Source organism: Gouania willdenowi, chromosome 13 (genome assembly GCF_900634775.1).
Source record: "Gouania willdenowi chromosome 13, fGouWil2.1, whole genome shotgun sequence".
NCBI lineage: Eukaryota > Metazoa > Chordata > Actinopteri > Blenniiformes > Gobiesocidae > Gouania > Gouania willdenowi.
In genome coordinates this window covers 12361543-12379581 of record NC_041056.1, presented here as the reverse complement: position 1 = coordinate 12379581, position 18039 = coordinate 12361543, and the positions used below count along the sequence as shown (strand labels likewise).

The 18039-nt window shown below is 36.9% G+C and overlaps 1 protein-coding gene across 1 annotated transcript; it reads left to right on the top strand.

Annotated features, from left to right (window-relative positions):
* Nucleotides 1-863: 863 nt before the first annotated feature.
* tmprss5 (transmembrane serine protease 5) lies at nucleotides 864-16641 on the top strand. Its single transcript, XM_028465021.1, is given in 14 exon segments — nucleotides 864-939; nucleotides 2232-2304; nucleotides 2306-2367; nucleotides 2681-2761; nucleotides 4300-4413; nucleotides 4774-4909; nucleotides 6202-6315; nucleotides 6414-6457; nucleotides 10337-10499; nucleotides 10664-10848; nucleotides 13109-13207; nucleotides 13290-13432; nucleotides 13535-13687; nucleotides 16584-16641. Coding segments are annotated over 14 exon segments (1452 nt in total). The 3' UTR covers nucleotides 16593-16641.
* The last annotated feature ends 1398 nt before the right edge of the window (nucleotides 16642-18039 follow it).

The following is an 18039-nucleotide window of genomic DNA, read 5'->3' as shown; positions in this document are numbered from 1 at the left end:
GCGTTGAATTCTAAGAAATGAATAAACAGCCAAATTATGTGTTTTGTATGAATAATTATTCAAAGTGTAATGAAGAGTAGCAACAGTCAGTGTCGGTAGACTGTTGCAAATGTTCAGTTCTTTCTCATGTTTATGAAATTGGCCTAATCCCAAACTCTGCATAAATAAGTAGTGAAAAGACATCACGCCACTAATGTTTTTCAAAGCAAAGAACCCTTTTAAGGTTTATTAATAAATATTTCAAAATAATTTTTGGAGGCCAATGTCAGGTTTTAACCAGCTATTTATGTGATATTTTCTCACACACCTCTATATTCCTACTTTTTAAAGTTATTTTTAGAGTTAATAATTTTGTCAGCCCAGTCACGTTTGGATATTTTAAGCAGAAAATGTAAAACATGTATCGTGCAGCGTGCAGACAGAACAGACTTTAGTCTGTGTCTCATTTTGTGTTGAGAGACGATTGATTTGGATTAAAAATGACAGGGATTGACATAATATGAGACTTTTCAACAATCTCCAATCATGACCTTTTCTCAGCACCCACTAACTGTCAGCGAATGAAACATCCCCAGGTGAGAACAGGACAATCTTTTGGCTCAAGTAGAGCATGTTACCATAGTAACCCTCCTGTGTGCTATCAGTGCTCTGGCTGCAGGTATAACTCTGGAGGAGATGCTCCCCCTCCGTACAAAGACCTGGTTCACTTTGCCCCCCCCACCCCATACGACCCCCCCCCTCCAACAGAACAACAGCCTCATTCTCTGCACTGCTGCTGACCTCATTGTCTCTTTGTAAAGGGAAAATCCAGAGTTGCATTCTGTGTAAATGGTGCTTTGACTGTGAGTGTGACGGACCTGTGCATGTCCAGCACAGGCCTACAGATGATCACAGCACCCACGGTACTCAGTCTCAGGAGCTCTACGCAGGAGAAACATGGTAAGAAATCATAGCACCTGATGCATGCATGCTTTAAACATTCTCACCTGACTTTTTTTTAGGAACACGTATCACACTATGATTGCTCTGTCAGATTTCCAAAATGCACCTGAAATTTTGTTGATAAAAAAATAACCCAAAACACTTTTCATTCACAAGTGCAAAAAAACACTATGCGCTTAGAACAGTTTTTTTCAACCTCGGGGTCTGGACCCCATGTGGGGGTCGCCTGGAGTTTAAATGGGATCACCTGAAAAGTCTAAGTAATTGATAAAAAAATAAAATAAATTACTGATTAAATCTTCATTTTTGAATTGTTTTCATTATTTTCGTTTTAACAAATTAAAAACAAAAAACAACTGTATTTCTATATTTTCACTTTGGGTCAAATATAAAGCTAGATAATAATAATAATAATAATAATAATAATAATAATATAATAATAATAATAAAATGCAGTATAAAAATATCTGAGCTGGCAGAATTCTGTATTTGTTATACGGTATGATAAACTTATAATTCCCCCCCCCAAAAAAAGTCTTAGGAATAAATTCTTGGGTTTCGATCTACAAAAAGTTGGAAACCACTGGATTTGAATAAAAATAAATGTCTGTGTTTGTAACCAAAAGCTAAAGAATTATCTTAATTTAAGAAGATAAATCTGAAGGCCCTAAAATCACTTAATTTAAGTTCAAAGGCTACATTAGCATTGTGTTCCTAACATTGTAAATAAATAAAAACATGTGCATATTTAAATGTGTTAACTGATTTGTTTTTAAAGACACCAAGTTTGCACATTTACTGCAGAGTTGCACGTGGTTGCAGCTGTTTCCTCACATCAAGCCGTTTATGAAGCTGCACAAAATCCCTTCGGCATGATGATCATCTCATATCTAAAGCATATATTTGAACTACTCTTGAGCAAACATTTAGGTGCTAAATCTCTTATTGCCTCATGAAGGGAATTTAAAACTTAACAAATGTGTATATGGAATCGACCAATGCTTATTCACCAAATTTTTAGATTGAGTGAGACAAGAGTGCTTGAACCATGATGATCAAATGGGCTTTTTTTCAATATAAAGGCCTCAGGTGAAGCAAGTTTTCTCCAATATGTTTTCTATAGATTAAAACTGATGCTAATTTGAATGCCTAATCTATATTCTGAATAGCTTAAAGAGTATATTATTATTCTAACATTCTAAGGGTTGTTTAAAACCAAACCCTAGGGTTAAAGTGCTGCTGGTTAAAACCCTCATACGACTGACACATACCTTCTGCACATCTGACAGAATCTGATGGAGACGCATTATCAGTGATTGAAAACCCGTCGGATGTCAGTCATTCCTTCACTCAGAAAGCCAGCAGGAACCCCGGGGACCAGGGGAGGTCAGGGTTGGTTGAAAAGCCTTCCCTTCACATCTCATGGTGAGCGTTAGCGAGATGGAAAGGTTGCTCGATTCTTTTGCAAAGACCAACAGCTGTTTTACTAGATTACACTAGAAATAAAAATGTAATTCACTAAACACTAGAGTCTGTGCATTAATTTATAAAATAAAATAAAATGAAATTTGTATAAATGCAATTGTGCAGTACATGTGTAAAATGAAAGCGTTTAGATTTCTGATTGCCTCAGCATTGTGCGCCGCTATTATGTATCCAACAGCTGTGGTTTGGGAATGCCTCTCAGCTCTTATGGGGGATCAAGAGGCATTCATTCCAGTAATAATTGTTACTTTAGCTCACAGAGTGGCGAGGCTGCTGGCAGCGGCGTGTGCGGTTGGACTCCTGGGAGGCTTGGCTGTAGGTGTCTGGTTTCTAGGTGAGTCACAAAGAAACGACTCATTCACTTCCTAAAATACACGTGTTTCTGCAGAACAGGGTTAATCCATCATTTATAGAGTATATGTAACACTCTATCACCATTGCACTTCTTTATCATCTTTAATGCTGTCAGCATACAGAGGTCACATCACATCAGGTTATTAACCTGACCTCGGCTTGACTCACGCATGCAAAATGCAAGGATTTTCTGTTCAACAAATATCAAATAATTATCCAACATAGGATTTTAAACTGTAACTGAGATTGACATACAGACAATGACTCTATGAATATTGTGTTATGTTTAATAAAGTTGGCTCTAAGTTCAAACCCAATCTAAATGATGGGCATTATATAAATTAGGGTTTCTTTTTTTTTTTTTTTTTTTTTTTCAAAAATTGATATCTTGCTTTATAATTGACTGATCTTTATTAAATTTGAATCAGTTATGTCGGGTTGGTTTCTCAATTACCCCACCAAGTTTCAACTGGGTGCCCATACATTTGAACTGTATGGTTATTAATGGGGATAGAAATTTTGGTAACACTTTACTTGAAGTTTTATGCATAAGGCTGACATTACGCTGTCATTATCTGTCATTAGCATGAATATGGTGTCATTAAGCTGTCATTAAAGCTGCTATCCGGACTTTCTGAGAAACGTCTCAATGTCCCGCCCAAAACAGCTCCACTTCCTCCCATTGCCTCTCCCAATCTACCAGAAGCCACGCCTCTACTTTTCTGCACACGCATTGCGGAACATAACAAGGTCGCATTGATATAGGTCTATGGGTCAGGTAAAAGCCAAAATCATATTTACCTGTTTGTTATTGTGACGTGAGGCCTTGTTTCCGTGCACAGTTCTGCATTCACTTTGATTGACAATCTCAAAAACAGGAAGTCGAAGCCTATTGGCTGGGTGATCACGGCGATTGTTTCCATTTGTATAGGGGTCTATAGGACGAAGGAGGGACTTAAATACATTAATGTATATGAATGACCACCAGCAGTAGACCATAGTAAAACTAAAAGACTCAAAAGAATAATACATAAACATAGATTTAAGGGTCGTTCGCTAAATTCTGACACCTTTCGCAAAATTCTGACACCTTTGGGGCTATGTTGGCATTTTTTTGGTTAGATGGAGGGATCTAGTGGAGTTAGGTAGGTTTAGGGTTAAGGGTTAGTATAAAGTGTTAGTGAAATTTCTTCTGAGCCTTTTAAGTGTGAATGATCAGCATCACTGATCCAGATAACGGAATATCTGGCAAAGAGGATATTTGGTGCTTGGTGGAGGTTTGAGCTCTGATTTGCTGTTGTTTTTTTTTTCTTTCTTTGTTGCAGGTTTGAAATAGGAATCGTGACTATAACCAAATAATTCCATGTGCTTTAAGTTTGTTGACTTGTTCTCAATGAACATCACTCCATGGGAAACCATCGATTTGCCATTGCTGATTAAAAATCTTTGACCCATCTACATTGCTTAATAATTCATCAATGCCCTTTTCTGACCATCAGTGTTTTTACCTCCATCTAGTTAAACTTCTCCTGAGGCCCTCAACCACTCACAGTCCAGTTGGACTGGAGGACACAAAGGAGACGTCGTTCTGCAACGTAACAGAGGATAATTCCATCTCTGATCCCAGGAAAGGTCTGTGTTTCCACCTCTAATTAGGCTTTGTTTCACCAGTTTATGAATTAAACAAAAAGGGACTCATCATATGCTTTCTCAGCTTACTATTATGGAAATTACAAGACTGGGTCATAGTTCACTACTGGAGTGGTTTTTAGTTGTATAATAGGACGATTAACATTCAGCAGCGACTTCTTTTTTTTGTGCCCCATTGACTGACAAGAGAACATCCTACATAATGATGTGTTAGTGTTTACTGCATTAGCATAGATACTTTTGTTTTTTGTCTAATCATTTCCCCGACTGGCAGAAAAGGCTCGTTCATTACAGTTGACTGAAAATCCCTCCAGAGACGAGCTCTCAATCAATCAGGTTCAGTGTTTTACAGAATCAGCCCTGAGAACTCTCTCCTGGAGATCCAGCTGGGAAAACTGTCCACGTGGCTGCCCGTGTGCTACGAAAGGTGGAACTCGTCACTGGGAGTACTGGTCTGCAGACAACTGGGATATCTGAGGTGTGTAGGATCTATGTTCAATTACACTTATTATTAATAATGATAACAGTGACCAACATTTTTTTTTTTCCAATTACAATTAAAATTAGAAATATTATTTTTCCCGTGAAAGTCAATTGCAATTATGCTCTCAATTGCTAAATATTAATTACAATTACTAAACCTTTAATAAATAACCCCATAAAACTTAGCCTTCCTCTTGTGTTATAGCATATACCATGTCTTAAATCAGCTTTAAAATACACAAACATATATTATCCATCATCCAATTTGTTTGTAATCTCTTTGTTACCAGGTTAGGCATCCTAATCAATAAAAATATTGATAAACATATTTTTGGTGTGGGCGTCAGAATAGCTCTCGATATATATATATATATATGTATGTGTATGTATATGTGTATCTATATATGTATATGTATATGTATGTATATGTATATATATGTGTATATGTATATGTATATATGTGTGTATATGTATATGTATATATGTATATGTATATGTATATGTATATGTATGTATATGTATATATATGTATGTGTGTGTGTATGTGTGTGTGTGTGTGTGTGTGTGTATATATGTATATATATATGTGTGTGTGTGTGTGTGTGTGTATATATGTATATATGTGTGTGTGTGTGTGCGTATATATGTATATATATGTGTGTGTGTGTGTGTGTGTGTATATATATGTGTGTGTGTGTGTGTGTGTGTGTGTGTATATATGTGTGTGTATGTCTATATATGTGTGTGTATATATATATATATGTATATGTGTGTATATATGTATATGTGTATATATGTATATATATATATATGTGTGTGTGTGTTCTAAAATGGTAAAAAATACATAGTGGGTAAACATATTTCATAACATATTTTAATAATTGTTAACTACATATGTGTAAGCTCTATATAACTGTAATGTTTAACTAAATTGTAATTGACAGTTTTTATAGAATTTCCGCTCCAATTACAATTAAAAAGTCATTTATTTGAACTCAATTACAATTCAATTATGATTACAACAACATATTTTTTCAATTACAGTTACAATCATAATTGTAATTAATTATCAATTATTCAATTACAATTATATAGCACCACACGTGACCTCGGCTCCTAATGGAGGCCCTCATTTAAATGTTCATTTTATCCTGTTTCACCACCGTTGACAGCTTTGCTTATTTATGATCTGCTGAGAGTTCATTTGCAAATCTTGTTTCACACTTTATGATTCTAAATGATCTTCATATTCACCCCCACACATTTTGCACATGTTCCTTCTACCAGGTTGACCAAGCATAAAGGAGTAAATCTAACAGATATCGGCCCACAGTACACTGATGGCTTTATACAAATTACATCAGAGCACAGGAGCTCTCTGGATAATATGTGGCAGCTCAGGTGAGAACATCAAACTCCTAATGATGGAGGAGAAACGTTTGGTTATTAGCGAGATAATAATTATCGCATCATTACTTACCCAATGTATTTCTGTTCAGGAGAAGCTGTGATACCGGGAAGGTTATCGCCTTGAAATGTTTTGGTGAGTGAATGAACCACACATCAGATGCATACAAAATTATACAGCAAAGAACAGCAAAAAAAAAAACAAGCAAATTCTAAATCTCAATTCACTTATCTGTTATTGTGTGGAAGTTTGGGGTAACAACGTCAAAACTGCCCTAAAACCTCTTAAAATTTTACAAAAAAGAGCACTACGGGTAATTGACAAAGTAGGATATATTGAACACACTAACTCATTATTCATGCAGTCAAACTAATTAAAATAAATAATCTCGTACAGTATTTCACAGCTCAAATAATGTATAGAGCAAATGATCTGATTATAAAACACAAAAGTTGTTCAGACGTTAAGAGGGAGGGTATCAACTAAGACGAATGGGACATTTGAAAATGAATACTATCAGAACAACCAGGAAAAAAAATTGCACGCGCAATGCAAAAGTTTTCATATATTTAAACCAATGTACTAACAATCTATGTTCTCACAGTATACAGGTAAAAGCCAGTAAATTAGAATATTTAGAAAAACTTGATTTATTTCAGTAATTGCATTCAAAAGGTGTAACTTGTACATTATATTTATTCATTGCACACAGACTGATGCATTCAAATGTTTATTTCATTTAATTTTGATGATTTGAAGTGGCAACAAATGAAAATCCAAAATTCCGTGTGTCACAAAATTAGAATATTACTTAAGGCTGATACAAAAAAGGGATTTTTAGAAATGTTGGCCAACTGAAAAGTATGAAAATGAAAAATATGAGCATGTACAATACTCAATACTTGGTTGGAGCTCCTTTTGCCTCAATTACTGCGTTAATGCGGCGTGGCATGGAGTCCATGAGTTTCTGGCACTGCTCGGGTGTTATGAGAGCCCAGGTTGCCCTGATAGTGGCCTTCAACTCCTCTGCGTTTTTGGGTCTGGCATTCTGCATCTTCCTTTTCACAATACCCCACAGATTTTCTATGGGGCTAAGGTCAGGGGAGTTGGCTGGCCAATTTAGAACAGAAATACCATGGTCCGTAAACCAGGCACGGGTAGATTTTGCGCTGTGTGCAGGCGCCAAGTCCTGTTGGAACTTGAAATCTCCATCTCCATAGAGCAGGTCAGCAGCAGGAAGCATGAAGTGCTCTAAAACTTGCTGGTATACGGCTGCGTTGACCCTGGATCTCAGGAAACAGAGTGGACCGACACCAGCAGATGACATGGCACCCCAAACCATCACTGATGGTGGGAACTTTACACTAGACTTCAGGCAACGTGGATCCTGTGCCTCTCCTGTCCTCCTCCAGACTCTGGGACCTCGATTTCCAAAGGAAATGCAAAATTTGCTTTCGTCAGAAAACATGACTTTGGACCACTCAGCAGCAGTCCAGCTCTTTTTTTCCTTAGCCCAGGTGAGACGCTTTTCGCGCTGTTTCTTGGTCAACAGTGGCTTCCTGCTGCTGACCTGCTCTATGGAGATGGAGATTTCAAGTTCCAACAGGACTTGGCGCCTGCACACAGCGCAAAATCTACCCGTGCCTGGTTTACGGACCATGGTATTTCTGTTCTAAATTGGCCAGCCAACTCCCCTGACCTTAGCCCCATAGAAAATCTGTGGGGTATTGTGAAAAGGAAGATGCAGAATGCCAGACCCAAAAACGCAGAGGAGTTGAAGGCCACTATCAGGGCAACCTGGGCTCTCATAACACCCGAGCAGTGCCAGAAACTCATGGACTCCATGCCACGCCGCATTAACGCAGTAATTGAGGCAAAAGGAGCTCCAACCAAGTATTGAGTATTGTACATGCTCATATTTTTCATTTTCATACTTTTCAGTTGGCCAACATTTCTAAAAATCCCTTTTTTGTATCAGCCTTAAGTAATATTCTAATTTTGTGACACACGGAATTTTGGATTTTCATTTGTTGCCACTTCAAATCATCAAAATTAAATGAAATAAACATTTGAATGCATCAGTCTGTGTGCAATGAATAAATATAATGTACAAGTTACACCTTTTGAATGCAATTACTGAAATAAATCAAGTTTTTCTAAATATTCTAATTTACTGGCTTTTACCTGTAGAGCTGAGGAAGAGTGATAAGATCTAACATGGTTTATTGCCATCAAAGACTTTGTGGAAGAATGAATGTCTATCAGCCTTGTTTTATGTATATAATATTAATTCATGTATGTAATGGTGAAAATGTCAGGAACATATGAAAACTGATTGAAAAATAGGGGTGGGAGATAATAAGTGTTACATCATGATAACACATTTTAAAGAATCTCTTTTTTTAAATAAGTGGAATGAATGTTCTAAATAAGATCACTTCTATCATCATTTTTGTTCTTTATATTATTCAGTATATTTTGCTCCTATTTAGTCTGTTTTTGTGTGTTATTGATATTATTTGATTATTCTCTTTCACTGTGTGTGTTATTATGTAGTTTTGTATGTTTCTCTGTTATTCTTGTGTATTTTGTAGTGATCTTGTGTATTTGTCTCTCATTTAATGTGTTCATTGTCGTTTTGTGTGTTGCTGTTAAATAGTAATAGTATTTTTCTCTCTTAGTTTGTATGTTTTTAATGTGATTTTGTGTATTTCTCTGTTGTTTGTCTGTTCTTTTTATTATTCAGTATATTTTTCTCTTATTTTGTCTGTTTTTGTTGTTGTTTTGGGAGTTGCTGGTAATATTAGTATGATTATCATTTTTATCTAAAACTAACTAAAACTTGAAATAAAACCTCATATTTTTAATGCTATAATTTGGTGTTTCTTTATATTATTCAGTATATTTTGCTCCTTTTTGGTCTGTTTTTGTTGTTGTTTTTGTGTGTTATTGGTATTATTTGATTATTCTCTCTCGGTGTGTGTGTGTTTTTGGTGTTTCTTTAGTTAATTTTGTACGTTTCTCTGTTATTTTTGTGTATTTTGTAGTGATCTTGTGTATTTTTCTCTCATTTAGTGTGTTTGTTGTCATTTTGTGTGTTGCTGGTAACTAGTACTAGTATTTTTCTCTCTTAGTTTGTATGTTTTTGGTGTCATTTTGTGTATTTTGTTGTTGTTTGTATTGTTGTATTGTTATTTTTCTCTTATTTTGTCTGTTTTTGTTGTCGTTTTGGGAGTTGCTGCATGGTAATATTAGTATAATTATCATTTTTAACTAAAACTAACTAAAACTTGAAATAAAACCTCATATTTTGAATGCTTTTATTTGTTAATTCTCCACTCTCTCTCTCTCTCTCTCTCGCTCTCTCTCTCTCTCTCTCTCTCTCTCTCTCTCTCTCTCTCTCTCTCTCTCTCTCTCTCTCTCTCTCTCTCGAGTACCCCCAGTAGTGCCATCGGGTACACATACCCCCATTTGAGAAACACTGATCTACAGTATTTATGTTAATACATATCATGTATATTAGCCATGTAGGCTACAAATGGAAAAATGTATGTTCACATACTACGAAAGCTTTTCTGTTTGGGCGACCGTGGCTCAGGTGGTAGTGGGTCGTCTTCTGATTGAGAGGTTGGGGGTTCGATCCCAGTACCTGACTATGTGTCGAAGTGTCCTTGGGCAAGACACTGAACCCTAAGTTGCTCCCAGTGGTCGACTAGCGCCTTGCATGGCAGTCCTGTCCCACTGGTGTGTGAATGTGAGAGTGATTGGGTGAATGAGCTGATATGTAAAGCGCTTTGAGACTGCTTCAGTGTGGTGATAAAGCGCTATATAAATCTAGTCCATTTACCATTTACCATTTGTATTAAATTGTTCAAAATAAATGTATAAATAAATAAAACTTGACTTTAACTTTGACATTGCACCCAAACAAAGATGTGAGGTGATCATCTGCTGCCACACACTGAACAGCTTTCTGACCAGTGAAGCGTGCGTAATGAATGGATCTTTGTGCAGAGTGTGGGACACGAGCGAAGCTACCCAGGATCATCGGAGGCGTGGAGGCTACGCTGGGCAGATGGCCCTGGCAGGTCAGCCTGTACTATAGCAATCGTCACACCTGTGGAGGCTCTATCATCACCAGTCAATGGATAGTCACAGCTGCCCACTGTGTGCACAAGTAAGACTGTTGACCCTACACCCGTTAAAAGGTCAGGGATCCCCCACCTGCCACGGAGGATAACAATCAGTCATTATTCATTAACAAGCTGCACCATACTGAACAAGCAGCACTTTTCTCTCCCATCACTATCTCACCCCTGTGTTTCTTTTGTCAAATGTCAGCTACAGGCTGCCTCAGGTGAATAGCTGGGTGGTCTATGCTGGCATTGTGACCCGCACTTCAGATAAAGTGGCTCAGCACACAGGATACGCAGTGGAAAAGATCGTTTACAACAAAGCCTACAACCACAGGAGCCATGACAGTGACATCGCTCTGATCAAGCTACGCACGCCACTCAATTTCTCAGGTCTGCCTTCACATGCTGCAAGAGCTTGTTCAACATTAATGCAATGCACACATTCTAGAAAGTCCATGAATACTTGACAGGGTTTACATCACCTTGCTCTTATAGCGTCACCTGGTACATATGATAACAAGAGCACTCAGAGAGCACAAACCTTTGCTAAGCATCAAATATCCTTTTGCCAGTTATTGAGTTATCTGGATCAGTGATCCTGATCATTCACACTTCAAAGGCTTGGAAGAAATTCATATTGCCATTAATAACGAGACAGTAGGTCCCCATTTTTTCAAATATTTGTGATGAAATACGCGATCCCGATCGGATTGAGTCCCTGTTTACACAACGTTTTGCTATTGTTTCCATTTTTGTTTCCAAAAAGTTCCACATTCACACGGTAACATTTTGAAAACAATCTCTGTTTTTTTATGTATCCCACTGTCTCATGTAAACAATGTAGCGCAGACACTTCCGCCTTACACATGTGTAACTGTTCCCAAAGTTTTATCGTTTGCTGGATTTAAAGCTCTTAGTTGGAGTGCAAGAACTGTGATTGTTGAAGAGGTTCAGATAAATTCCAAATATTGATGCCCACGTACAGAGGGAAGAATTTCCAAAAACTTCCACTCTGGGGCCTTTTTTTTTTTTTTTGAAGAGTTGCGTTATCAAGCACAAAAACGCTGTTGCTGTGTAAACAGACAGCCAACATGCAACAATACTTATGTGTTGTTACTAGAAAACGTTCTCATGTAAAAGGGGCCTGAGGAATCAACCCAACAATAACTGAGCCAAATTTCATGAAGATCGGTCAATTACGAACCCAGGCGTGAATTTTGGCCAATGATGAGATAAGGATTGAAACTGATCAAGAATGAGTAAATTTTCTATGTATCCCCTCCAAAATGTAATGGGATCTTCCATGTCCTGAGGTCTATCTTTGGTTAAAACATGTTATGCACTTTAAATGTAATCCTGCAAACAGACATACAAACAAATACATAAACTCCAGTAAAGGTATTACATCAGGGGTTTCCAACTCATGTCAGTTCAGGGGCTAAATATGGACCAGCTTGACCTCAAATGCATAGATTTTAGGTGGGGTACCACTTTAACATTATTGTGCACTTTTTTTAGTATCAGTTCAATTCACTTAAAAAGATATTGATTTTGTTACCAACTTTTCTGTCATTTAGAGGAATTTTGTGGAATTGATAGTGAGAAATTGCAAGATTTGTGGAAAAATTTTGAATTGTTTTTACAAATTGCAATTAAAAATGACTGCATTTATTCATTTCAATTCAATTCAACTTTATTTTTTGTATAGCGCAATTTACAACAGTCATCTCAATGCATTTATCAAAATATAAAATTCAAAATAAGAAAGAAATAATACAACAAGATCCACATGAACAAGCATTTAGCGACAGTGGGAAGAAACAACTCCCTTTTAACAGGAAGAAATCTCCGTTAGAACCAGGTTCAGAGGTGGCAGCCATCTGCGTCGACTGGTTGGGGTTAGTGGACAGAAGGACCAACAGAACAGGATAGAGAGATAGAACATCAGAGTGTCTCAGGCTAGTTGAGCCGTGAACCACAGATCAGGAACTGCCATCATCAGCTTCACGACACCTGAAACAGAGAAGAGAGAGAAGAATGAGGAGAAGGCACTGACTGCAGAAAAACATGATACATTATTATTAAGTCAGCCTGCCTTGGCCTTGGGCCTCACTCACAGTGGCCTAGTCAATACTTATTATAAAGGTGACGAATCTCCTCCCATTTATTGGAAAGCTAACAGTGATTCCAAGGTCTGTAAATGTGACCGTTCACAGACGAGCCCATGTTAGGTTATGTTATGATTCAGTCATGTTTATGCAGACCGTAAATCATAACCAGCTACATCAGAATTTGAATCTCTTCCTGTTTATTGAATCAGTAAATGCAACAGTTGACAGACAAGCCCATGTCTGCTCTAGTGGTTAGGTTATGTTATCATTCAGTCCTGTTTATGCAATATAAACAAAGGAAAAATGCAAACTCCTAAAAATGTTGTGGAGTTGGTGAATTTGAGATATTTGGACAACTGAATTATTTGGTAATGTACACAATATTATAATTATTAATATTAAAAATTAATGTTCTCTGCCATTTTCACTTTCTCCTGGGGACCGAAATGGATGCTTTAAAGGGGCGGATTTGGCCCTGAGCCTTGAGCTTGACACATGTGTATAACCGGTACATTGATATTACATTTTTGTTGTTCTAGATACCATTAGACCCATCTGTCTTCCTTCGTACGACTATGACCTTCCAGGAGGTACACAATGCTGGATATCAGGATGGGGATACACACAGCCTGATGCAGGTGTGAGCTTCTAAATAGATTCCTATAGAAAGACAGTAAAAAAGAGTGAAAGGATAATGAACAAAGTGTGTTTCTCTTTCAGTTCAGTCACCTGACACCCTGAAAGAGGCACCGGTTCCCATAATAAGCACAAAGAAATGCAACAGCTCATGTATGTACAATGGAGAGATCACGCCACGTATGCTCTGCGCCGGCTACACTGAAGGGAAAGTGGATGCATGTCAGGTTTGATGCCCTTTTCTGAAAGCTGGTCTGCAGAGGTGTTTTTTCATCCTCTATTTTTACTTTTTGGATACAGCTGTAGAGAGTGTGTACCTGCCTCCTCAGGGGGACAGCGGGGGCCCTCTGGTGTGTCAGGATGACAACGTGTGGAGGCTGGCGGGGGTTGTCAGCTGGGGGACGGGCTGTGCTGAGCCCAACCATCCGGGTGTTTACACAAAGGTGGGCGAGTTTTTGGGCTGGATCTACGACATGATTGAGGTGAAACAAACACGTCAAATGTCACGTTTTAATAACTGGGAAAGTGTTAGTACAGCACAAGGGTGAAATCATATTTTTGCTCAGAGCTACAAGGAAAAACCAGACTTTATACAACCTTCAAGATATTTATTTTTGGTTGTCACTTTTTTACTCCTCACATTGCTTCTGAATGTTATGTTGTTGTTGTTGTTTTTATTTTACAGCTTACTATATCACAACATTTTCATTTTAGGTCTTACATCGTCCTTCTTTGTTTCCCCTTTTACCGCACCTCTATAATCTGTCTCTGTGATATTTTTTTTTTTACCTTACACTACTTGTCCAATATGATCACTATCTATATCTGCACATTTTCAAACCCATCACGCTTCTACGAATCGTTCCTAAAACTGTCTCACCTTCTTCTGCCCCCGTGTTTCTCACAGAGGTTTGAAACTACACAAAAGCAGCTCTCATAACTGCCTTTTAAACCTTCAGGTTACTTTAAATATAGCTGTTGGTAGATGTGTTTTGCAGTCATGCTTTTCAAACTCAAAGTACAAACATTTAACAAACAAACCAACACAAGCAGACGCTGTATATACATGATTTAAATACCCTTGGTGACTACAGCAGGTACAAAGCTGTTTTTGTGTCTTTGAGTTTTGCATTTTGGGGACATTGAACCTCTGAAAGCTGAAAGTGGCCGAACAAACGGTGGGCGTCCTTATTTAAAATGGAGGTAGTTATCCTCGCTGCATGATATTTCATAAAATGGGCATCATCGGGCAAGGTTAGTAAGAACATTATGATGGAAATAAATATAGAAATACTTTCAAATCTTACACAGGGCTATAATTTAACTGAAATAGGGCAGGAAATACGTCGGAATAGATTTAGAGTAATTTCAAAGATTTTTTCTAAACAGCAGTCTTGGCCAGTCACACCACATGATACTTTGACACTTTGAATAACAGAAGTAATTTAGTAAGTAAAAATCAAAGTGAGCACATATTTACTAAGTTACTACATATTTGGTATCTTTTTTTGCATTTAAACCCTGTTTTAACTAAAAGAAATGCAGTTGTCCAGAATATTTAAGTGTCACGTCATTGACGCACATGCCAACTGTACAGGGAAGCTGAACTAACCATTTGACCATTTTGGTCAGAAATGAAAGAATAGAATCAATAAAAAATATGGTAATCATGGTTTGGTTAACGTGAAAGACACTAGATCAAGGATGGACAACTCTATCACAGTGGGGGCCACAAACGTGATTGTATCTAATTTGATGGGCCACGTGATGCTATATGTCTGCTGTATTTGGTTGTATGATGTATGTTGATCTATATACTGTTAGAATTTACGTGTAGAACAGTTGAGATTTGGGGTGTTGGGAGATTGTGGGTTGTGAGCAAAATTGTCTTTTTGTCAGTATTAGTTGTTGTATGTTTAATAATTTGCTGTTTGTGAAATGTTATATGTTCTTGTCCCCCTCGAAAATGAGATGTCACATCTCAAGGGACTTTCCATAAATACATTTCAAATTATTATGATTCATGTCAGCATTTAGAATAATGACCAATCAGAGCATTAACACGAGGGAAAAAAAGGGTTTTGTATTTTATTTTATTTTTTGTCTGTGTTTTTTATGTTTTGACAGTTTTTAATCATTATGTTTTTGTAATTTTTTGTGTTTGTGTAATTTTGTGTGTTTTTCTGTCTTTTTCCGCAGTTTTGCAATTTTGGGGACACTTTCTGTATTTTTGTCATTTTCTGTATTTTCCAGTCATTTTGTTTGTCTTGTGCGTTTTATGAGTCATTTTGTGTATTTTTGGAATTATTTGTGTTTTTGTGTACGTTGTGCATTTGTGTTTATATGTTGGGCTTCCTCACTTTCTATATTTCTCTCCACTTTTGCATCTCGACTCTTTCCCCTTTATCACTCTCATTTAAGCATTTTCGCTTTCTCCAGCTCCGCTCAAATCCTCTACTCTGCTTCAGAATCACTCCTTTACCTTCCCACCAGTTCTCCTTGATCTCCTTCCAACTCTCACTACAAATGGCAATGAATGACAATGTCACATTCAAACAGGATTTTCCACAAATACTAGAGCCAGACTCCATCTGTAACTAGCTCATCACAAACGCCAAGAGGAATTCAACCCTTACCCTTCACCCACATGTCACACTGAGTGACTACACACGCACACGCACACACCTCAGCACCTTCACACACTTGTCTGCCACTCCTGACTTCCACAGAATCACAGTTCCCTCCTTGGCACCATGGTTTTTGTATTTTTTCCTCTATAGGTCTACAAAGTACGGTGGCTGAGAAGTGCAAAACACATTTACAAATACCACAACACTTTTACAAATTATTGCAACACTTTTACAAATTATTGCAACACTTTTACAAATGCCACAACAAATTTACAATTTTGAAAACAAATATATGTACGTAATTACATAAAAAAATACAAATAGAAAAAACACTTTTACATATGCTGAGACAGATTTACAAATGGGGACGGATCTGGATAAGCATAATGCTTTTTTCCGTCGCCCTTTCCGGCATGAAAAAGGACAAAAAAAAAAAAAAAAGAAAAAAATCAATGATGTGATTTTGCTCTGAATGTCAAATGAATTTCTGTGAATGCAACCATGTCGGAAATGAACTGAATAAATAAATAAAAATAAAACATTGTAATTGTAAAAGTCTTTCCATATTTGTTCATTTGTTGTGACCTTTTGTAAATGTGTTGTGGTATTTGTAAATGTGTTTTGCACTTCTTAGCAACCATAACAAAGTATGTTAGTCCTTGTCAATAAAACACAGGGAAAAAACAAAAAAAACAAAATTCCCTTTTACGATTATGATGATGATAAAAAATGTTTCTTCTCTTTGCAGTATTACTGAGGATAAATCACTGAAAACAGAAGACCAAAGACGCTGATAATTGAAACACCATCACATTATTAATTATTATATTTTGTTATGTCTCAAATCTACTGTACACATTAAGACATGTTGTATTTTTAATGTATTTAATATAAATTATATCACTGAATGAAACCTGCTGTCAATGGTGGTTTTTTTCTGTGTGTTTTTTTGTTTTTCCAAAAGAGCTTTTTTCACCATAGTTACCAAAAAATGTTGGATGGAGTGCAGAGTAGATAAAAATTACAAACTATGTCGAAAAACTATAAACTTGAAAAAAGATTTGAAACTAACCGATACAGTTTTGGTTTAAACAACCTTATTCTTTTCAGGTAATCTTTTAGCATATTGTGAAAAAGAACAATAACCCACTAGATTTTATTGGTGATTTTTTTTCTTGTAGTCTTTATTTGAAGGGACAATGCATAGAGACATTAAACTCATAAAAGACAGATGTTTTACACCAGATTATAGCTAAACCGCTAGTTTCCATCTGTAGTCCCTGGTTACATGTATAAAACATACAATAATAAAATGTATAAGAACACTCAGAACATGCACTGTCACTGACACTGACCCATGCACACACATGAACAGCATCACACCTGTACATGACATCCACACCTCTCATTTACAGCAATAGCTTTTAACTTGACAGTGGTTTGGAATGTTTTTACCCTGATAAATAAGCAACATCATTTACATAGTTTGTAGGTTTAATTAAATTAATTATTTTAAAGTATTGTGATTATTGGACATTTTTCAATATAAAATAAACAAATAATTAATGACATAATGTATTGTTAAAGCCAACTATAATAACTATAATTATTTTTATTTGAAGGGAACCTGTAGTGGAAATGTATATAGAAAAAAAAGTGTTGAATTTATTACACACACACACACACACACACACACACGCACGCACACACACACACACACACACGCACGCACACACACACACACACACACACACACACACACACACACACACACACACACACACACACACACGGACCAATCAGAACGATTTTATACATTGGTGCATAAACTATGGAGAGCCACCATTTTGGTCGTTCTAAAAAGTCCTTTAGTGTGTGTGTGTGTGTGTGTGTGTGTGTGTGTGTGTGTGTGTGTGTGTGTGTGTGTGTGTGTGTGTGTGTGTGTGTGTGTGTGTGTTTTGAATTAGTAATAATTAAATTCACATAAATATTTTGTTTTTCCACTTTATCTGCAGCTCTAATAGTCGCCACTAGATGTCGTGTGAGGAATGTTCCTTGTTAGTGGTTTCCATAGTAACGCTCGTCCGACCATAGGTTTAGAAGAGAAAGTTGATCGCTTTTTCTTTCTTTCTCGTACTTTATTTTGCAGTGAGGCTGGTTTTAAAGCATCCATTACTGGTCGTGACTTTATCTAAACTGGACTG